The sequence below is a fragment of the Bemisia tabaci genome, unplaced genomic scaffold (assembly GCF_918797505.1).
Source record: "Bemisia tabaci unplaced genomic scaffold, PGI_BMITA_v3".
Classification (NCBI taxonomy): domain Eukaryota; kingdom Metazoa; phylum Arthropoda; class Insecta; order Hemiptera; family Aleyrodidae; genus Bemisia; species Bemisia tabaci.
Window position 1 is genome coordinate 375,606 of NW_027311736.1, and position 24,006 is coordinate 399,611.

At 37.8% G+C, this 24,006-nt stretch overlaps 2 protein-coding genes across 2 annotated transcripts in view; one reads left to right on the top strand and one right to left on the bottom strand.

Annotated features, from left to right (window-relative positions):
- The window catches only part of LOC109031325 (uncharacterized), an 84,219-nt gene that overhangs the window by 8,875 nt on the left and 51,338 nt on the right, over nucleotides 1-24,006 (top strand). The window contains 2 exon segments of the mRNA XM_072305651.1: nucleotides 17,317-17,479; nucleotides 22,924-23,159. Coding sequence (XP_072161752.1) covers nucleotides 17,317-17,479; nucleotides 22,924-23,159 — 399 coding nt within the window.
- Nucleotides 18,067-21,007, bottom strand: LOC140225760 (rutC family protein jhp_0879-like). The gene is made up of 4 exons (XM_072305657.1): nucleotides 20,824-21,007; nucleotides 20,039-20,107; nucleotides 19,398-19,453; nucleotides 18,067-18,493 (listed from the first exon to the last, which is right to left on the bottom strand). The coding sequence occupies exons 1-4, from the start codon at nucleotides 20,864-20,866 to the stop codon at nucleotides 18,452-18,454; spliced, it is 210 nt and encodes a 69-aa protein (XP_072161758.1). The 5' UTR covers nucleotides 20,867-21,007; the 3' UTR covers nucleotides 18,067-18,451.

Genomic DNA, 24,006 nt, shown 5'->3' on the forward strand with positions numbered 1-24,006 from the left:
CCAAACTTTGAGCTTCTCCAAGAATTTTACGATAAGGTCAACCTCATATCCAGCGCGCTGGCTAGTCTGAAAGAAAAATCGCCCGCGTCAACTGCAAAAAGCGAAAAACAAAATTCATCGGAATCCCGAATCAAACTTAAAAGATTGGAGATTCCAAAATTCGATGGAAAAAGAGAAAATTGGCCTGTGTTCTATCAATTATTCAATCAATTGGTTCACACGAACGATTCTCTTTCTAAATTGGAAAAAATCAACTATCTAGTCACGCACTTAGAAGGTTCTGCTAAAACCATTTGTTCCGGGATTCTGCCCATTGAGGAAAATTACGAGGCGTTGTATGAGGCTCTCGAAACCAAATTCGAGGACAAGAGAGCTCTCGGATCGACTCTCTTCGAGAAAATCTTGAACTTCAAGACGATTACGCAAGAAACCGAAAAGAATTTGTCTCTCTTTTTGGAATCCTTCATTGAAGCGATTAACGCATTGAAACAAATGAAAATTCCAGATTTAGAAGATTTCTTATTTTTTCATATCGCACTTACGAAGCTTGATTCGAAAACTCGACTGCAATTCGAGGATACAGTGCGAGGTGAAAGCTTTCCATCTTTTAAAGCTTTAGTCAGCTTTGTCCAAGAACAAGCGCGGATTCTTCAAAGGACGCCTCAAGAAAAGTCGACAAATTACAATAATTCTGGTAATTCTGCCAAAAGGTCTAATTACTACACTAACCAGTCTAAAAACATGCTCGCAGCGCAACGTCAAAGTAGAGACAATACTTCATCTCAATCAAATTCTAAATGTGTCGTATGTGACCAGGAACCACATAATCCTTTGTACAGATGCCCTGAGTTTAGGGACATGCCAGTTTGCGAACGCTGGAAGCACATCCGACCAAATAAAGTTTGTTCAAATTGTTTGACGGTAAATCATCACTCGCACCAAGATTGTGGCTCAGAAAACAGATGCCGCGAGAACAATTGTGGCCAAAAGCATCACACACTACTGCATCAAGATCAAAATTCAAAAACGGAGTCAAATCCTAACCAACAGAACGAGAATACAGTTGAAACTGTAATATGTTCCTCCGCCCTGACAACCAGTGCGCCGCAAACTGTCTTACTCGCCACGGCGCTAGTTAAAGTCAAGGACAAAAATGGTAAAGTCCACACTTTAAGAGCACTTTTGGACAATGGAAGTATGACCAATATGGTGACACCACACTGCGCCCAAAAATTAAACCTTCCTCAGGAACACAGTACTCAGACTCTACAAGGGATAGGGCCCGGAGCTGTCCGCCCAAAATTTCAGACAGAGTTATGTTTTTTCTCCGCGCTGAATCCAGGAAAGCGGTATGCCATCAAAGCGCTTGTTACCAACATATTATCCTCAAATCTTCCGTGTACGGAAATTTCTCGCACGCCACGCATGGAAAAACTAATGCAATTACAGCTGGCTGATCCTACTTTCCATAAGCCTGGAAAGGTAGACTTGCTCCTCGGTGCTTCGGTTTGGTCGCATCTTTTCGAAGACTCACACACCATTCGCTACCAAAATTTGCCGCCAGCCATCAAATCCACGTTGGGATACATCATCATGGGAAGCGTGCCCACAGAAATCGAACAACCACCCGTGGTCACCAGCTGTCTTACCATCTTAGAGCCGATGGAGCAAATAATGCAGAAATGGCTCAACGTTGAAGACGCACCTAAGCCTACATTTCTTAGCGCCACGAATAAATACGGCGAAGAACATTTTCTCAAACCGCACTACCTAGAAAACGGGCAATTTTCAGTTGCACTTCCGTTTCAAAGTCAAATTCACCACGTCAGCTCCTCTAGAGCAACCGCTGCTTCAAGTTTCATCACTCTAAAAACAGAGTTACTCAAAAACTCAGAATTGCATCTTGCATCTGTTGTTCCTGACTTTCGCGCAACGTTCTCAAGTCCCATCATACATGACAAACCTGCTTTCCAGGTGACCCCGAGGGCTGCTGATGAAATTTATGGCACGGAAACGGAAATAGCGGAAGTCAAAGTTCAAAACTTTTGGAACAAAAATCAAGCAACCTCACAGCCAACAAATTTACCAACTAGCCATGAAAACAATGGATCCACCATAGTTTCTACATCTAACAGTTTTGATCTTTCAAAAGAAAACTCAAATTTTTCAAAAATACTGTTGAACACGGAAACCACACAAAGACCGGAAATGCTCTCAAACCCGGAAACCTGTGGAGCCTCGGAATTGCTACCTAATGCGGAAACCAGAGTACCTTCGCTGTTACAAACTACGGAGACCAGCGTAAGATCGGAAGTACTAACAACTGCTGAACTTAGTGCGAACATGATCTTACCTAATAATGGTTCCTTCAAAGTTTTGGGTACCTGCCGGACCACCGCCACGGATGTGATGTCCTCACATCAAAGTAATTTCGAGTTTAAAGTCATCAAAGGCTACATCCGTTCAACTCTTGTTCAACTCTGCATTATAGTTGTTCTCTTCCCGCCCGGCAATGGGCCGTTGCAGCAACGTTGTAGTAACGTCGCAAAAAATCAAGTAACGTTCCTGGCCTACGTTGTCACAACGTTGGTAAAACGTTACTTTTGTCCGCGGAGCGCAACGTTTCGAGGTAACGTTGCCACAACGTTGCTGAAAAAGTAGTCCTAACGTACCTCACTAACGTTGTACCTACGCCGCGTAACAACGTCACGCTCTGCGGCCAAAAGGAACGTCCTCACAACGTTACTCGATTTTTTTTTTTTTTTTTTTTTTTTTTTCTCATTTAGTAGACATAATTTTTTTTTTTTTTTCTTTTTCTCCATTAGACATCTAAGTAGTGATATTAAATTTCACAATGGAGCAAAGGGTACATGACTAAATCGGTCATGTATGGTACAGCCATCATCTTATATACTATGTCTGATACAGGCCAGACTTTCAAAGAGGAAACTCTTGATTTTGAAACCCTATAAATATTAATTAGGGAACTTGGACACGGCACATCAAAGAAATCTCGGGGTTGAAGAAATTGGCGCGCAACAATAACCATACCATTCAATTTGTCACAAAAACAAATATTTTCAACTGAGACCACTTCCTTTCCTTTAAGAAAACAAAATGACTCCGACTCTACTTTAGGACGGATTTGAAAATTTCGGAAACGAACAGTTTTGTATTCAGGACTTGAGCAATATGACAGCAGTGGCCCACTTTGATGGAGACCTTCAAACTGAGGAGAACAAGAAACCTCGGATGCTTGTTTAATACCAAGAACTGAGTCCTCTATATGGCGGTTAACGAGTTGTTGTAGCGCTTGGTCTCCCTTCCTTACTTTGTTCTTCAAATGGCCCAGGAAACTGTCGTATGGGAAGCTGCTGAAACTCTCAAGAGGCCCTAATGTTCTCACATCTTGAACTAAATGATTCAGATAAAGCCCATGAAAATTGTGAGTAAGAAATTTTTCGTCATACAATCGGCAAAATTGCTGAAGGAATTTTAACAAAAGTTTTTCAGCATAATTCAAAAAATCTTCCTGCTTACACAAGATAGGATCCGCTAAAATTCGTATCGCCACATGGAAACATAAGAAATTGATGTAACGCAGATTATCTAATTCTCTCTTCAGACAGACAGGACCAATATATAAGGAAAAAAGCCTGTACTCAGTGGCTTTGAAAAACGGAAGATGGATAAGAGATCTAGGTTTACGCTGGAAATCAGAGGGAATATACTTGCGGCATTCTTCAAGGTGGGCTGAAACAGAAGTACACTGCCTTGCTGATAACTTATATGGTACCTCTCCTGCTGTCCAAAGACTTAGAAATTACTGTCTAAAATTACTGTCTGTCAACTTGGATATTTTTTTGTACAAGTTTTATACAGCTTTACATTTTCATTTCGCAAGTTACTTCTGCATAAGAGAACTTGTATGATAGGTCAGAATTTTATAGCTGAGCAGTTCTCTTCAGGTTATTTTATTTCTCTCAAATTATTTTATCATTTTATTTTGTGTGTTTCATTATTAATTGGAAACTAATTATCCAATTAAAACGAATTGCATTAAATAAACTTTTAAAAGAAATTAAGAGAAAGAAAATAACCTGAAGAGAACTGCTCAGCTATAAAATTCTGACCTATCTTACAAGTTCTCTTATGCAGAAATAACTTGCGATATGAAAATGTAAAGCTGTATAAAACTTGTAAAAAAAAAATCCAAGTCGACGGACAGTAATTTTGCTTGCAGCTAGCTGTATGACTCCTCATAGTCTGCTATAAGAATCCTTACAGCCAACAACTACAGCCTTAGAAGCAGTTAACATGTATATTACTTTTTATATGCGCGGCACTTTAGCAGAGATAACAGACACTTAAAAGTTCTTCACCGTTTAAATAAGGGATCCTTACAGCCCGCTATAAGATTCATATGCATTCTTTAATCTTTCTTTGGCAAGATATTAATCTGGGAAATTCATAGAATAAATAACTCACCCACTTCGGTTCCTCTCCAGGTTACATGCTTATCTTCAGCACAAAACTCAGCATTCTTCAGGAAAAGTATGTTCCAAGGAGAGATGTTCACGCACCACAGTCATCACCGTTTTATTAGATACATTGCACCACCACTTCTTATAAGCGATGTTTAAACCAATATCGAATAGCTCATTTTAAGAAAAAAGTAAATTTACAAAAATATCACAATCACAGCACTTTGGGGAAAAAATTAAACACGTAGAAGGCTCCTCAGTGGAGTCCACATATGGCGTGTGAATTGCACTAAGGAATGTGAGATTCAATCACAAATACAAGTTCATAACTTAGGTAGATCATTGATGTTGAAAAATCGCCGTTAACCTCCTGTCCACGGCTCTTTCAAATAATTTAAAAATTGCCACGATGACAGGAGACAGACGGAGTGTGAGTCGAACCCAGTACGCTACAGGTCAGCTTCCACTATGCCTAGATGATGAGACCAGTCACCGCGGATATCAATGCTCACAGCCTGGAAAATTATGAAGAAAGGAAACAAGGCATAAAAGGGAATCATTGATAATCTCTGGAAGGAACATTAACGTTTAATTGCCATGCTTAGGTTGCATTTATTATCACTTACGTTGCTAAACAGAAGGCATAAGAATTACATCTTTTAACATTTGAATGATAAAACGGAGGTACAAAAATGGTGTACCTAGAGCACCTAAGAATTTGCGGATGGTAATGATGCTCATGTCTCAAGTAGGTATGTACGCTTTCGCTGTTCCTAATGAGACATATACTCCAGTAACATTGAAAGATTCAATTAATCTTTTAACATTTGAATAATAAAAAGGAGGGGCAAAAATGAACTTAGGCATATTATCAGCGCTTGATGACTTCCATGTACGCTTGGTTCTGAATATCGCACAATTTTGACTGTTGCGCATAGATTGACTTCTTCAAATTCTGAACGGAGACATGAGTCCTGGTCAGATAAGGAATGAATTTCGACGAGCAATTAAGGATAAGGGCCAAATTTTCCCTTTAACTGAGCTGTATTTAAGTCACAAAAACTAGTTCCTGAGAAGTATTTGGAGGAAGTTCATGTTGAGCGCAAGGTTGGTACTTAAAAATAGGTAAAGTATAATAAAAAGAATCGGGGTTGAGGAGTGTGAGTGGTTAAATTTTGAGCAGAGTTCTATTGCCAGAGCGGAGCTGAATTAGATTCTAGCATAGAAAATAAGATGAAATCCAAATTTTTCTTATCACTAGAGTCGTATTTTAGTCACAAAAATTACTCCCTAAAACATGACACACCGTACACAATTTTACGTGGTCCCGACCCAAGTTGTTTGTCCAGTGTACGTAGTATGACAGAAAGTGTTGCTTTAAATATGATGACTTTGTTAGGCGATAGCCGATGTATGGTTTGCACTGCTGAGGAAGTAATGATGGATCGAATCTGCTGTTAATGATATCCAACTTGTGTAAAGCCTTAGCTAAACAATGTTTGTTTTATAGTCGAATGCATTGGGGAGCCTTAAAAAACAAGATTTACACCCTTTTAAAGCCCAATTCACACTATAAAACTTTTCATCCGACATGATTGTACAAAAAGTTGGATGCAAAAAAACTTGATTCAATTACCGTTGCAGTGTAATATCGTCATCAGCCTGCAGATCAGGAAACAGCTTCGGCTCGTGTCGGTTGGAAGATTTTGTTTCAATTTGAAAGTGACGTCACATTCAAGTGTCCGTTCAATTTATCATCAAACTGTCCTGTTCTCTCATCAGTATCACACTATCCAACTTTTCATTCGACATGTTGAATCCAAGAGGTACATGAAAAGTTGGACAGTGTGAATTAGGCTCTACGCACCTCAATGATCACAAACTACTAGAAAATTATTGAAAAGAGCAGCAGCCTGACTGTTGAAACTTATGTTGGTACGACAAAACTCAAAATATTACACAGCGCAGATAAGGCTATGTCTTCGCTCATCTTGCAAACAAAGCTAGTTTCAGTTTTAACAATCCAACTGCTGAGCTGAGCAATATGCTTGGCAGTTGCTCGCTTTGATGTGGGTTTCAGGTGACAAACATGTGGAAGTGGAATCAAAAGGGTTCTCAAGGTTAGAAAATAGAAAGTGCGTAATAGACCCCGTATGTGTGTGTGTGTTTAGTTGCTTTATGAAAGTCCATGACAAGACCAGGTAACGGAAATTCGGATACCTACTTATTAGTACACACTACTACACGCACCGACAAAACTGGCTGATCACTTCGACGAAAGAGACAAGATTTTTGAAAGGAAAAAATGAGCGAGTACATTGCAAGTATGTACCCAACACTCCATTTGATGGCGGACGAGAAATCTGATCAATTACATACCTTTAATACGACGATTAGTTTTGTGAGGAAGAATGTTGTCAGCAATTAATGATACGACAGTAATTATCGAGCAATTTCGTGGATATAATATATTAAATGAGAGAGTTATTCTTCATGATACATGAATCCACGACAGCACACAAGCACGACACGAAATTAACGTAACGGCTAAGATGGAATGGATGAAACAGCAAGGACGAGGACGAGGCAGCCATTTTTAAAAATTCAAATAGACGTGACGTAGAATCACTGCTATCAGCCAATGAGAGTGAAGCCTCCGCCACCAGCAACACCACGCCATCCGCCATGGCCCAAGTACGTCACACTGGACCTGTGTTATGTTTAAAGTATAATAAGTATAAAGTTTGTTTCGGCCGAATTGCCGAACTTTTGTCACGGTCACGGTGAGAATGAAGAATGAATGTAAAATACTTGGAAACAGTTTAGTGCTTCTCAATACAATACCCATATTTGCGTCTCCTCACACAACATGGAAAGAACTTGACCAGCAGCAGATTCATTACGTATTATGCTCCTTTTGCTGAGTTCCGTTTTGTCAAAAAGTGTGGTAAGGTTAAGTCATTGTATAAACATTGAAATTTGATTGAGAACTTACGCATAACTCTTTTACTGTGAATCACAGCCTGTCAATTACAAAATGCAAAGCAGAATCCACAATGTTTAGTATGTATCCATACGAATCTTCGAAACCAAAATGTTTGCGTTCCGAAAAATGTTAGATCTTCTAAAATGCAAGTTCTTCCCAACACATTGGGTTGGATCAAGTTCGTATGTACTCCTTCTTTAAGTAGCGTACAACTTACCTGAACAAGATTGTAGAAAATAATGTGCTTAAGCACTGAAGATAGAACTCTGTTCAAAATTCGACTACTCGCACTCCTCAACCACGATTCTTTCCATTATACTTTACCTATTTTTACCAACTTTACGCTCATTATGCACTTCTCCCGAATACTCCTTCGGAACTAGGTTTTGTGACTTAAATTACAGCTCAGTAAAAGGAAACATTTGGCCACTATCCTTAATTGCCTGTTTAAATTTATTTCATTTCATTCCTTATCTGACCAGGACTCATGTCTTCGTTCAGAACTTGAAGAAGTCAATCTATGCGTAACAGTCAAAATTTTGTGATACTCAGAACCATGTATACATGGCAGTCATCAAGGGCTGATAATAAGCCTAAGTTCATTTTTGCCCCTCCTTTTTATTATTCAAATGTTAAACGATTCAATTTCATGCCTTCTATTTAGCAACGTAAGTAAGTGATAATAAATGCAACCTAAGCACTGTAATTAAATGTTAATGTTCCTCCCAGAGATTATCAATGATTTTTATGCCTCGTTTCCTTTCATCTTATTTTTTCCAGGCTGTGAGCATAAATATCTGCGGTGACTGGTCTCATCATCTAGACATAGTGGAAGCTAACCCGTAGTGTACTGAGTTCGACTCACACTCCGTCTATCTCCTGTCATCGTGGCAATTTTTAAATTATTTGAAAGAGCCTTGGACAGGAGGTTAACGGCGATTTTTCAACATCAATAATCTACTGAATTTACGGAATCATAGTTGTGATTAAATCTCACATTAGTGCGATTCACGCGCCGTATGTGGACCCCACTGAGTAGCCTTCTACGTGTTTAATTTTTTTCCCAAGTGCTGTGATTGTGATATTTTTGTAAATTCACTTTTTTCTTAAAATGAGCTATTTAATATTGGTTTAAACGTTGCTAATAAGAAGTGGTGGTGCAATATATCTAATAAAACGGTGATGACTGTGATGCAAGAACATGTCTCATTGGAATATACTTTTTCTGAAGAATGCTGAGTTTTGTGCTGAAGATAAGCTATTCCATCATCTAACCTGGGGAGGAACCGAAGTGGGTGAGTTATTTATTCTATGAATTTCCTAGATTAGTATCTTGCGAAAGGAAGATTAAAGATCGCATATGAATTTTACAGCTGGCTGTAAGGATTCTTCAAGTTAGCTATGAGTCAACCTCCATGTTTTGTTTGTTTTTCTTCCCGAGCGCTCTAGTAAATTTTTCAAGTCTTAAAAGAGTTTCTCACGATTTTTTTATGGGTTCAAATTTTGAAAGTTCACTCATAAATATATGGAAATATCACCTACATACCAATTTACTGATTACGGATTCTCGGAAAATTTCAAATTTCTGTTTTGATCGTTACATATGTATTATTTAACCGATTTATAAGTATTAATATAATCCTTTTTTAAAATCATTGATTAAAATATTAATATCGGATGAATAATATGTATTAACCGAGTATATAATGTTTATTTAACTTTAACTTTGAAATTCCTGTTCTAATTTTATATATGTATTATTTATCCGATTTATAAGTATTATTATAATCATTATTTTAAATAATTGATTATAATATAAATAAAGGATGAATAATATGTAATTACCGATTGTATAATGTATATATAACGGATTCTTAGACAACTTTAAAATTCCTTTTTTTACGGTTATGTATGTATTATTTATCCGTTATATAAGGATTATTATAATCATTTTTTTAAATAAGTGATTAAAATATTAATATCGGATGAATAAAATGCATCTAACGATTATATAATGGATATACAAAAAAAATTTGATATTCCTGTTTTAATCATTATATAATGAGTAATTTATCCGTTATATAAGTAATATTCTGATTCCCAATTTTAATTGTTATATAATAGTTATTAAATATTTTATATACCACTTATTTAATGCTTATATAACTGAGTTTACTGCAAGTAATAGGAAACCATGTTTAATCAGTATATACCCATTATATATTCTTTATATACCAATTATATATGGGATACATATCGTGCTTCATTATATAACGGTTAAATATAGAATAATTATCCGATAACTTTAATTGACCGTTAATTAATTATTTTATTAACCGTTAACTTCGTCTGCTACTAGGGTTCTGCAGGCCCGCTCATAGAATAATGTACAGACAGAGCGCTCTATAGTGGAGGGAGGGGTGCAAAGAGAGCATTATCTCACTTGGTTGTAAATGATAAGGTAAATGTAATGGTAAATGATAAGGATCTGTCATAACAGCGTTATGTGGGGTGGAAGGGGGGGGGTCGAAAAATCCGAAATTTAGCGTTACGTATTTTACGATAACGGCCCTCAATTTCTATACGATTAGGTTGCTCTATTTTTGGCATCCATCCATAAATTTGTTTTTCTTTTCTTTTATACTTTTTTACTGATGATGATATAATAATTTATAGTTTATTCATATTATGTCTTACATCTTTTAATAGCTCCCCCCCCCTTTTTTTGTTGGGGGGGGAGAGGGGCTTATAAGAGAGGGGTATGTATATATTCATCTCATTTTTTTGCCAAAAAGAGAGATTGGATGACATGCTATTGAAAATTGAAGATGTGAAACTTTGAGTTACCGTGCACTTGATTATTTAATATTCCTCTAACCGTCTTCCCTTGAATATTTTTGCGACATTGAATGAGGGTACATTTCCCTCACATTGATCGGAGAAAATCATCTGTTGAGAAACAACAGAGGGGAGAACACCTGAAATTTCAGTGTAAAAGTGTCCCTTCCGATGTGCAGCACATGACGCGCTCTTTGCCAAACTATGACATTTTTTATCAAACGTTGCAGCAATGTAAATGGAAACGATTTGACAACATAGCAATAAAACGCTTTTAAAACGTTTGCCTAACACATCGAAACAACATTGTTTAACAACGTTTTAACCAACGTTTTTTAAAAGCGTTTTTACACCGTTATTATAAACGTTGCAAAAACGTTTTTAAAAGATGTCGACTTGAAACTTCTTCACAACGTTTTGACAACAATTTTAAAAACGTTGCCACTAAACGTTTTCAGAACATTGTAAAAAAACGTTGCGGCAACGAACCCGCAACCATCCTTGCCGGGCGGGTTATCATTAATTCTGTCTACCGTAAACCTACTCCAAAAAACGCCTCGATACTCAGAGGTTGCAACCTCATGTCCTAGTCATGACTGGACAATGAATGCACCGCAATGCACTTCTCCACAAATGAGACAATTTCAAGACAAACTATCGCAAGTCTCAAAACTGCTCAGTTTGTCGCCTCTTACACATCACTTCTACAAGTGAAGCGATGCTCGCGCACGCCAGTGGCAAAGCGCATATTTACTCCGCCTACACTTTCGCACAAAACCCAAACTAAGTCGCCTCAGAAAGCTTTACTCAGCACACAATCACGCATACCTCTGACTAATTCTCTTCCTCAGTTAGATTTCATGCAGCTCCTTTGCTGTGCCTATTCAGATTACGTGTTTCGCACATCTTCAACGACTGCCATACATTGAAAAGGGCAATTTCTCTTAATAATTTAGATTCTTACTTACATTGTATAAAATTCAATTCAAAACAGTGGATTCTTTTCATCACCATCTGCAAAGCTCCCATTTGGAAAAATGCCTTACCGCATCTTGGACAACACACAGCAGGAATTTACAACTCCAGTTATGCGGTGTCCTACTGTCTACCAACGTCAAATTGCATAACCTACCTAAATAGGTATAAGGATCCTCTATGGTCTTCGCAAACTTACGCCGTAACGAACATCATAAGTGACCTCATGTACTCAAAGCCACTTAATGAGACACTCCGACAAAAATCACAGCCGTCGTCCTTGTCACCAGTTTGCACTCAATGGCACATCAGACTCGCAGTCCTGCTGCCGCACTCAAAATCTCATCTACTAGTGCTCTGCAGTGATGCAGGTGTGTTCAGGCGTCAGTTCTAGAACAACCTCTCGCTCGAACAAATTTTATACTTTCTCTCTCTCTCTTTACTCTTACTTCTAAACATCGTTTCTTTCCCTCTCTGTTCTTAAAAAAAAAAAAAAAAAAAAAAAATACGTACATCTTGCATACCTGTTTCAGTGTTTCATCCTTTGAACCCCAAAGCTTCAACGTGGGGGGGGATGTCGCGGCCACCGCCCGCCGCCGCCTCCGCCGGCACCGAGTCTGCCGCGGCACGGGACGGTGCTCAGTTCAGAGCGCCACCGCGAGATCGCGCTTCGCGCATCTTCACCGATTGCATTAATTAAATAATTTATTTTAAATTATTTAATTAAGAATATTGCGGTTGCATGACTTAAATCGGTAGGTCATCTCAAATGCTAAGTGCAACCCAAAAAACCCATACGCATTACGTGGTTTTTTATATCCTTTTCGTATCTTCAGTCCCGTTCCCCGGGGATAGTGCTAAGGTTGCGCGCCCCTGGGCTCGGGTGGTTCCGCTAACATACCAGGACTTATCGCCTCATGCAAAGGATTCATCACCCGAGTCAAGGTTTCACGCTTTCAGTCTCACAGCTTACTACGGTATTCAACCAAGGATTTTCTCATTCGCAAAAGGTATATTACAGGAAGTATAGTGTTTTCTTTCTTCGTCCAGCGGATTTCCGTAGGACTTTTACTCTAGGGCGAATTCGCTCAGGAGATCATTAAAGTGAAGTGTTCATTCGTGCTCTCTCTCTCTCCCTCTCTCTCCCCTCCTCTCTTCTACCTTTTCTCAGTCTTCTACATTCGCTCAGCATCGTCTCTCTCTTTCACCTCTCTACCTCGTCTCTCCGCCATCCTACTCCTTCTACATTCTCTGGCAACCTATCATTTCCAGTTTCTTCCTATCCTCCGATTTATACGCATTTTCTCTATCACTCTTTCTTTGCTTCTGCTTGACAATTCTTCTAGTGGACTTGTCCCTAGGAATGCCCTATCGGAGACTTCTCTGGGGATGAACCACCTAACAACCAACTAAGGTTGTGTAGTGAAAGAATCGTCGTCGCGTCGCGCTTATTTTCGGCACCGCCAGCCGAAACACATGCAAAGAAGCTCAACCATGTCCATGACTTATTCATTCATGAATGAATGTAAGCAATCCACATCCCGAAAATCTACCGATTTGCCGTAAAAAATCGCAGAAACTTGATATACCAGGTCGATGTACCCACTCTTTGAATTTACCAATCAATTTAGTGAGTGCACGTATGTGAAAGTCAAAATGCTATAGTCATTTTGGGTGCATTCATTTTTCATGAAACAATTGTTAGTAATTTCAATCCCGAAAAACCATTAATTTTCCGTATAAAATCGAAAAAATCAAAATATGTCGACTCCCTGACGTGAAAATTAAATTCTACGTGTGAAAATACTTATGTATCGATATGCTGAACAGAATGCTCGCATCTCCTCGTAATTTACAAACCGTTCCTATACTCATCTCAAAATGTTTCTCAGAGCTTTGTGTTGTAATCAGCTTCCATTTAAACTCGGTTTGATGGCCGAATCGGCTGCCCAAAAAGCAAGCCATTTTTGAAGGGCTCTATGAGAAATTCGTGATATTATCAGCTCTTAGGAAATCACCCCATGGGTAAAATTGCTGGTATAAATTTTCGAGTGCTTAAAATAATTGTATTCAAGAAACTAAGGCATTAAACTATGGAGTCAATTTCGTTTTCTATACTATAAGCTCCAAGACCTCCTAATTTTGCGAACTGGTGACGCTTAGTTCCAGCGTTCTACGGGCCGATTTTCATGATTTTTGCGGCTATTGACGGGCAATTGTCTCTAGATAAGCCAACTCTTTTCAGATTTTGAAAAAATGACCCAGGTTTTTTTATATTACGTGGTAAAGTTCCGAATTCTCCCATATACACAATGTAAATTTATGTGTTTTGTCATAGTTCGTTTGAGCATTCTACTGGGCCGATTTCCATGATTTTTGCGTAAATCGACAGGTAATAGGCTCTAGATGAGCCCGCTCTAATCAGATTTTGGAAAAAGGACCCAGGTTTTTTTAAAATCACGTTATTAAAGTGAGTGAATTTACAGAGTGCTCCGGGACTGCTACCGCTATGCGCGGGAGGATGCGCAGTGGTCGAGGAGGTTGCGCAGTAGGTGTGTAGCCTGCGCATCAGCTCTACACTTATCTACACAAGATTTCCGCCGTTTACCTCAAGACGAGCGGTGGCCGAGTCGTCTACGACGTCGGAAGTGTCCACATTGATCAAGGTGTGGGTTCGATCCCCGCCTCCAGAGATACTTTATAATTATCCGAATTAATCAGATCGTTGTTTTACTGTAATATTTCATCAAGCAGTCATTCCAAAACGCGTCCTTTTGACTTCAAAAAATTGTTTTTTTCTTTATTCATCAAAACCAAAAATTATTTCATTCTATTAAGTATACCTCATATCGAATTTTTTCAGGGGAAAAATAAAACTAATACTAATAGGAGGGTAAGAATAGGGCCGCGAAGCGGCCCCATTGATAGCGCGGAGCGCCTTCGGGGGGTTGGGCCGCGTAGCGGCCAGGGGGCGTAGCCCCCTAGTAATAATATAACGGGATTTACTTGTCTTCAGGTCAAAACTCATACAAGGAAGCCCCGTGCAAGAGGCTAATTTTTTGTAATTTCACTCAATTTTTTCTCCTTTTTATAATTGAATTGCTTGTCACATTCTGAGGTCAATCATATTAAATTGTAATTTATACATTCCTTTTTTCCCCCTTCATTTTATTTTTTGTTTGGAGAAGTTTTGTTGATTTCTTCGGATTTCGAATACTGTAACTTCTCTTCTATTTGGCCGATTTTCATGAATGAGACCTCTTTTAATTCGTGTTTTAACGGAGAGAAAGGAAAAAATTGCTAAAAACTCGCGAAACAATTTTCTTTGAAAATTGGACGAATCCTAGCGTGACGGTGAAATGGTTAATGAAGCGTAAGTAATAGACCGTATTCGATAACGGTTCGATGTATCGTTTGGTTCAAAACAATAGAACATAACCTCAAACCAAACTGCAAGGATTTTAATTGGATAAGCTGAAAATGAGAAATTTCCTGACAATTTCACTTTGCATTGGCATTTGGTACTCAAAAGAATAAAAAATCTGTTTCAAAAGATCCGTTCTCTCAGATTTCTGAATTTACTTTTGAGGCTATGTTTATGTTTTGAACCAATCGATATCGATACAATCTCACCCGTTTGATGTATCGAATACGATCTATTGGGCGAGGGGCTGAGGATCGTCGCTTGGCGACCGTCATTAGCTATTGTTCGTCGAGACGCCGACGCAGTGAGCAGGAGCGTGGGGAAGAGAAGGGTAAGTGGATTCCTGTATGAGCCACGTTTAGCTAATGGTCTAATGAGTCTCGAGGCTCATCACAGATTGCACTTACACAGATTGCACTATCAGAGCACGGGTACCAACTTTTGAAAATTATAACCGAGGTTACAGATCTGTCAAAGCAACGTTTTGAACAAAACGGAGGAGTTAAATTCTCATTCCGAGAGTGCCGACCTGCTCAGCCATCCTCGAATCAATTCGCTTGATTCTTCTTATATATGCATATTTTAAATCAGCGCGTCGCATTCTTAGGCTTTTTTAAAAAAACCAAGTAACGTAGACTCTTGGTATTCACTGCACATAAACTAGAGACCCCCAGAATGAGAAACAACTTTAAATCATAATTATTGATGGATAAATAAACTTTTTACACGCTTTGGAAAATCTGAGAAGTTCGCGGTAGTCACTTTTCGGTAAGGAACTAAGGGACTCGGTTATTGTATCGAGCAGGGTTCGAAACGATCGCAAAGGCGGTATACTACGTATACGCGCCAATCATCATTAATATAAACTTCGAAGGATTCTGCCTTTTTCTATTTCACTCGAGGGGAAGTGTCCCCTCCCGGACTCTCTTCCCCACCCGGTGACTGACGCTGCGCTGCTGTGCTGAACGGTTCAGCCTGAACCTTTCCCCTACGTCTAACCGTTCCCCACTCCTCTGTCAATGAAACCATGCCACCGCTTTTACGTATTGTCGCTCGACCGCCCAGGTACCTACCGGCCACTCCGGCCAGCGGTCAGTTGATGATAAATCTCGCTCATGCTCCTATACGCAGCTACGCATTGATTACGCCAGCGAATTACTTCCAAATAATTAGAATTTCTTCGATAATAGTTTTCTTTATTTATTCGACGGTATTTTTTCTCTGTTCTACTGTGATTTCCTTGGTTCTCTACTGTGTTTGACTGTGTTGAAATTTATATTAATACTCACACGGAGAAAAAACTTCGTGCATGGGACCCGACGTTGAGATCATATGAATCTCTTAAAACTTGAGGTCCAGCTGCCGAAATTCGGGTCAGAAATCTGAAACACTTCGGTATGCACCGAGTACTTCAGATGTGTGACCTGAAACCTTCGGTATATACCGAACTACTTCAATTGTCTGACCCGAACTTCGGCAGATGGACCTTAACTTTTCGGATGCGTGATCCGAAAACTTCAGAGATCCATATGATCTCAGCTTCGGGTTCCATGCACAAAATTTTTTTCTCCGTGTTTCCTTTTAGGGGACGCAACTAAAATTTCAGTAAATTTTTTCAGAAAAGTAAAAAAAAAAAAAAAAAAAAAAAAAAAAAAAAAAAAAAAAAGTGACTAACAATGGTTCCTCACCTTCTCGTGGTGTTGGCCGTTTTTACTAAGTGGGAACCGTCCATAAGATATAGTCTATTTCTTGCCCTGCCATTATTATTCTACAAGTTAATTGTGGAGTGAGAATTTCATAATGTTTTCTATGAAATCTTCAAAATATAGTGATAAAAAATTTGCAACTACTACAAAATCGGCTCGCGAAGCGAGCCGAATGTCACTCGCGCAGCGAGTGACCGGGGGTCCAGGGGGCGTAGCCCCGGCTAGGCGTGACGGGCGCGCGAAGCGCGCCCAGAACGGCTAGTAAAAATATAGAACTGCAACAAGAATACAGGATATCGGCGCACTGTGGATCGAGTCAATGGGAGAGGTCGAACAACATTTGGAAACTTCTAAAGCTTGTAACTCCGTTTATACAAAACTTTGAGATTTTAAAAGTGGTTCCATTGGTTTTTTCAAAAAAATTTCTTCTAGAATCGCACCTCAAAATTTAAAATGTGAGGAAGTAGACATCAGAATTTGCAGTTTTATTAAACAAATTCATGTTTGACCTCTATAGTTGACTCGATCCGCTGTGCGCAGTGAAACTCTCAAACCACGTATCTCGTTTGCGGCTTTTAAAAATCTCCGCTCCTTTTTTATTTTTTAAGAAGAACAAATCCTCAAATTTTTCACAGAATTTGCTTCGTGCAGAGGATAAAAATCACGGGCATTTTTTAGAAGTGACGCTGAATAGTTTTTCATTGGAAAAATAAAGTATGACAGGAAGTCAGGCAAAAATATTTAGCGGGCATAATTTTGGGTCATATTCAACTTCAGGGGGCGTTGCAACTCATTTTCCGACGTTGCCAAAGGTGGAAAAGTGTACCTACTCGACCTGTATAACATCGTTAGCTAAATATTTGTGAGCAATCTTTTAAAGAGCAATTCTCCTGTTGATTTCAGCATCCAGAATGGTCTTAATGGTCTTCAAAACTGTGTTAATAACCATGATCTCTAATTATACGATTCATTCGTCTCCAAAAACCCCAAAGAAATTGGAATTTGACGGTGCGCGCTTCCTGCTTACACCAAAAGGGAACTTATGGTTGCGCATCCGGAAAAGAAAATGAATTCTCATCACGAGTAGGTATATTCCGCAAGTGGTTATGTATGTGTAAGTCGCTATTACGGCGCTCTAGGGCGCTCTGCGTCGCCTACCCGCCACAGGAATCTGTCATGGTTGAGATCCTCCATAAATGGTTCATAAATTCCATACGTGGTTTTACTAGGAATAAAAGACCCTCCTAAATAAAGGAATATTACTTCAATTTTTTTGGTGGAGAATCTATGGTTCAGTTTCTTTGACCGAATGACCAAAAAAATTGTTGAAAATTTTAAAGTCTATGCATGCGTTTAATATGTAAAAAGTTGTAAATCATCTTACTAATGATTAGAATCCTATAGATTAGTCGATCTGGATTTTCGCTACATTTTCAAATAGTTGGTACCTTAATAACTCACATAGAAACTAAGCCACAAATCTGTTGTAAAATCATTGTTTAAAAAATCCAAAATGTGAAGATCGAATAATCGTGAAAATATGGCAACTTGACGTTGATTTTTTTTCTTTTTTTTCTAATGGTTTGCCAATTTGGACAGTTTCTGTAGGAAAATAACGAAGAGACTGAATGCATGTATCAAATTACCAAAGTATTCGATTTTGAACATCTGTATTTATTTTCAACGGTGGATAACTCAGTTGTAAGTCTCAACTTATGTTTTAAAATTTTGGAAAATAAATGAGGGAGATCTATGAAAACTTTTTAACATTTTTGTAGGAAAAGTTCACATCAAAGATAGTAGACCGTTGCCTTCCCACACAGCTGCGAGATGTTGCTGTCACTGACGTTCACTCAACTTACATCAAAAAGGAGATCGGTCATATAGGGCAATTAAAATGAACTTTGATTACCATCATTCATTTTTTAGTTTCGCGATTGATTTCGCTCCAACTTCCTTCCTCCAGAGATTGCTGTACGGTGAATGAGTTTTTCATTTAGGCGGCGCAGAGCAGATTTCGAGTACGTTATTCGCATACTCATTCGATGCGTGCAATTGCTTCAATTTCTACCAAAGCGTCCTAGAAACAAGCGAAATTTAAGGTTAAAAAACTCGATTTTTGAGTGGCTACCGAAAATATTTGTGATCCCGAAATAAATGTGAATGTAAAACGGTTATTTTTATGAGACAGAAAACTATGCAAGCTCCATATAAAACAAGGCTTTGAAATTATAATATGATTCAATCAATAAGATCTCATTGCGCCATTAAAAGGACTTTTTGCGCCAAGTCGATGAATTTTTTACAAAAGTAACGACCAGAAAAATGTCATCATAGTAAGAAAAATTTCGTCATCGTAACTAAAATTTCACTCGAAAAATTCAGCGCTTTCTTGGCGTATTAAATATATATCTCGAAGTCATGCAGAACCTTGGATGAGACTTTTTTCCTTGTTGTGGTGAAGTAGATTTTTATAGCTGGTGCATTCATCACCCGAGTCGCCGAATCCATATGCAGTAAAAGGAAGAGGACAAACTTTCTTAAACATATCTTAAATTACCCTCAATATTGATGGCTACAATTGACAAATACGCATCCGACTGAGACATTGTATATCTTCCCTCATATTTCATGTTTTTGTTAGGTATAGAAATAAAAACAAGAAGAAAAGGTTTTCCCTAAAATTTATTTTGCAAATATGTTTCACTCAATTAAATACATCCACTAGTTTCAAAGAAATATTTCGGGTGGTTTTTTCTAAAATAAAAAATGTAAAAAAAAAACAATCAATTATAAAATCGGAACGATCGGACATTTTGAAGCGTAGCAATTGAGATACGTATTTTTCCGCTGTAGTCATCAATATGGATACTTCAGACTTTCAAATTCTTCGCAAATTGAAAAATTTGAAATTTAATGATTTCGAAATTAATTATTTGACTTTTTTCGGGATGTAAAAGAGACGAGTTACACATGAAACTTACGAGAGGGTTTTTAACTACTTGGAAACATGATCGAGCTGGATGCGGTTCTTTGAAGTCTGCAAATAAAAAGTAAATTAAGTTGTGTAATAGTGTGTGAGAATACAGAAATCATTCATAAAGTATAGATGCTACGTGGAAAAAACTTAAATAAAATGAGTTAAAATGGTATTAGCCTTGTCTTGGCTTTACACACTTCAGCAAATCCAAATTAAGCATACGTCTCAAGTGGAGAGTTTAAAAAAATGTCTACAAGTGACCTCAGAGGTAAGTACAAGAGATTGAAGAGATCACCCTCCTTTTCTAAATGGCAAGAATTTTTCCTCGCGTTAAAATAATTTATCGCCATGTGCAAGAATATTTTCATCCCGGACACACTGCAACTTTTCAAAACATAGTAGTGATTATACGTTACCATCCTTTAAAAATGCATGATTTTAGCTATGCCACTGATTTTGACCGGCCTCATTTTCTTTGGACAATCGTGATCAACGAAATAGTTTCCGTTACATTCATGCAATTGAGAAAAAAGCATTCCCCGTCCTTTTCAAATTTTTTCAATATAATAGATTTAAAAATGTTTGGCTGCAAGCGCTAACTGAACAGGAGGTGATTTCTTAATACATACGTATAAGTTTACTTACGTTCTGCATAGATTTGGTTGACGGTGGCAAAATCATTTAGATCTTTAAGGAAAACTGTTGTTTTTAAAACTGAAAACAAAAATTGAAATATTATTGATTTTATGGACTTGTAAGAATTATAAACATATTATGTAATGAAGTTTTTGCAAACTTTTGGATCTTTTTGGGTTTTGGGTGGATGTCTTTTTGTTTGAGTGTAACTCAACTTCAATAATTAAGGTGGAAATAAAATATCGTAACCATTTATGTGGATTATTTTTGTCCTATCTAATTTACTTATTTATTTATTTTGTCAATCAAAAAGAAAAAGTCATGTTATAAGAATGATGGTAAGTGAATTTGAAGGCATTCGTCAATTTTTTTGATTTTTCTCTCTTTTTCACCTTTTTTTACGGTACATGACAAGAAAAAGAAAGACAGAGCAGTAAGGCTTAAAATTGCATCTGGTAGTGAGCTGGCCAGTGAATTCTTCTCCGTATCCTCTCTCAGGCGTAAAAATACATCTTTTAAAATTGTGAAAATATTGAAAATTTAGCGGCACATTTGTCCGCCAATCGTGCAACTAAAGGGAAGCGAGGGAATGTTCCGTTGTACCAATAGGAATGTCTGCTGAGTGCAAATCCTGCTCTTGTTTCAAACAGTATATGCCCAAACGTGCTAACACTTTGGGAGAGTTTCAGGTCGATATAACGAGAAGCCTTATAGTGCCATATTTAACAAGAATATTTTCCTCAATGTAAGATGGCTTTGTAAGCATATGATTTACATAAGAGTCTTCAATTTACCATTGCTAAAGTCTCCGCCAGCCTCTTTTAAGATGGCAGCCATGTTTTTGAAAAGTTGTCTCGCTTGCTCAACTACACCCCCTGATACTAATTTCCCGGAGGCAGGGCAGTTTCCCGTGATTCCAGAGATGTAAAGAGTCTTATCAATCAAAACAGCCTGGCTGAAAATTTAAAAAAAAAAAAAAACAAGCATATGAGTTACAAATAACAGAAAACAAAGCTCTGTAACAACCACTCACAGATCTCTAAGTACATACTTACATACAAAGGCTTAGCTTTTTAAGGCAAGGGAAGAAAAGATAAACAAAAAAAAACTTCTCTTAAGAAATTTTGATTACCTTTAGACGTCTGTTGAGCGTCTGTTACAGAACCATGTTTATTGGTAAATCGAATTATTCAGCAAGAGATTATAATATCGCATAATCGCGTTTCTTAGTTTTCGGATGAACAAAAATCTTATGGGTTGAAATTAGGTGAAGAAATTTTCAAGAAAAACCACCGAAAATGTTGAGCAACGGTGTTGACTGTTGATCCATCCTCTTTATAAAAAGAAAAATAATAATTTTTACACAGAGAATTATAAACGCAGAAAATTGAGGTATGTGACCTCGGAATTCATCGGTCTGAAAGCCAAGTTTTCGTATCAAATCACTTCAGTTTGAAAATGAACAGTAATAAATACTCGAACTAAAAAATTAATTGTAATTTTAAAAAAAATGCCTATGCATATGAAGTGGTTACGAGTTCCAGCTCTGATTTGGCAAAATATATTGAGTATTATTAAAGCCTCTGCGAACAAACCGCGGTGATAATTTCTGCGGAAAATGTATGCTTAAAACAATGTATTGCTCTACATTATGTAAATAAAGAAAAGAAAAACTGCGGTCTACGTTATCAGCCAAATGATGTAATAAGGAAACCATACACGAAATAACTCGCGAAAATCCGAGCGCACAAAGATAGATACATTCCAGAAATTATCTTTACTATTTGAGTATTTAAGATACGTATTATTACAAAATGACAATGCTTTTTTATTCCATTTTTCATTTTGAATCTTGAAGAGTTCTACCATTATTCAACTTTTTCCATTTTGCTTTTCCTTAATATTTTCTTGGGAGGGCAAGGGGGAGGGAGATTTATCTTACGTTACATGTAAACGATGTAACGTGTTAAATGTAAACGATCATGAAAGAACTGTAAGAACAATAGAATTTACTTAAATTGATTACTCGTATTGATTAGGCGGGTTAGAATAGTGATTTAATTGCATTAAACTATGATCATGCTTTTAATATCTGTATCATGAATAATAATGATCATCAAATACCCAATAAAAGACGCGATCCTACTGTAAAGTTCAACAGTACGAAATTGAAGTTCATCGCTCATATTTTTGGTGAGTAATTTGCTCCTAACATTTGATCCTCAAAGAACTGACCTGGGATGTTGCTTTGAATTAGATCGCAACGTTTCCCTCTCTGCCTCTATTTTCATTTTGCTTGTCTCTTGTTCATATGTCCTTTTTTTAGCGCTTCAACGAAATGAACACTCAGCGTGCGAAAAATTTTCTCCACTCACTACGTGAAGCTCTACCCAAAACTTTAAGTATATATTCTTAAAACGATATATGTTTCATTCTATGGAGACTCCAAGGAATTTTTGTCAAATAACTGAACAAATTACCCCCAAAAATTTAAAAACAATCTCCAGAAAATGTCTCCCCTTCTCCGTCTACATATTTCAATGATTAACTAGTTCGGGGTCGAATTTTGTGATTTTTAATGGACTTTGAGACATTTTTTGAGATTCGTTGAAGTTTCGTCGAAGGCCCCCCCTCCCGCCCCCTAGGGCAAATTTAACCTCCTCCAAAAATCTTCGTTTCCAAAGATTTGGCTGGAAAGCATGACGCCCCAACCTTGAAACTGGATTACATTTTGCAATAAGGAACCACTATTTGTGGCCCATTGTAGAAACAACATACATGATGCCATTGGTTCCCCTATGCAGATATGTGTTTTCATGGAAGAGCCAGAGATTTTGGTTCCTTACTGCAAAATGTAATCCAATAACACAATCTAACGCGCATACTAATTCCAGGACCTCGCGATCAAAGCAAGACATCAACATGCAGATTATCAGTTTAGCTGTGTTCACACTCCTCGTTGCGGCTGCCTTCGGAATGCCTTGTGAAGAAGACGAAAATGCTATTGCTGACTCTTCTCTAACAAACTACGAAACTCAGCCTCCTGAATACGTCATCGATCCAAGAATCAACGACGCTGATCCTTTGGCTTATGGTTCTCTACCGGAGGATTATATCCCGCAACAGGATGGTGAGTTACTCGACGATGAAGGTGACGTCATCCCGGAGCCGCATCTTTTGGGGGGCGTATAATAGCCGTAGCTCCTCTGACAAAACCTCGTTCTCCAAATTTTTACTATTTTAATTATTCAATCATTTGTATTTTATTATGTAGGGGCTATAAAAATGGAAGGCTAAAAATGGAAGGCTACAAAATATAATTATGTAGGGGGCGTAGCCCCCTAGTAATAATATAACGGGATTTACTTGTCTTCAGGTCAAAACTCATACAAGGAAGCCCGTGCAAGAGGCTAATTTTTTGTAATTTCACTCAATTTTTTCTCCTTTTTATAATTGAATTGCTTGTCACATTCTGAGGTCAATCATATTAAATTGTAATTTATACATTCCTTTTTTCCCCCTTCATTTTATTTTTTGTTTGGAGAAGTTTTGTTGATTTCTTCGGATTTCGAATACTGTAACTTCTCTTCTATTTGGCCGATTTTCATGAATGAGACCTCTTTTAATTCGTGTTTTAACGGAGAGAAAGGAAAAAATTGCTAAAAACTCGCGAAACAATTTTCTTTGAAAATTGGACGAATCCTAGCGTGACGGTGAAATGGTTAATGAAGCGTAAGTAATAGACCGTATTCGATAACGGTTCGATGTATCGTTTGGTTCAAAACAATAGAACATAACCTCAAACCAAACTGCAAGGATTTTAATTGGATAAGCTGAAAATGAGAAATTTCCTGACAATTTCACTTTGCATTGGCATTTGGTACTCAAAAGAATAAAAAATCTGTTTCAAAAGATCCGTTCTCTCAGATTTCTGAATTTACTTTTGAGGCTATGTTTATGTTTTGAACCAATCGATA

What these genes read in the sequence shown, in the direction of transcription:
- LOC140225760 (XM_072305657.1), bottom strand. Translation starts at nt 20,866, where the DNA reads ATGGCTGCCATCTTAAAAGAGGCTGGCGGAGACTTTAGCAATG. An exon ending in TGGCGGAGACTTTAGCAATG is followed by an intron (nt 20,108 to 20,823) that starts GTAAATTGAAGA and finishes TTTTGTTTTCAG; the next exon opens with TTTTAAAAACAACAGTTTTC. An exon ending in CAACCAAATCTATGCAGAAC is followed by an intron (nt 19,454 to 20,038) that starts GTAAGTAAACTT and finishes TTTTATTTGCAG; the next exon opens with ACTTCAAAGAACCGCATCCA.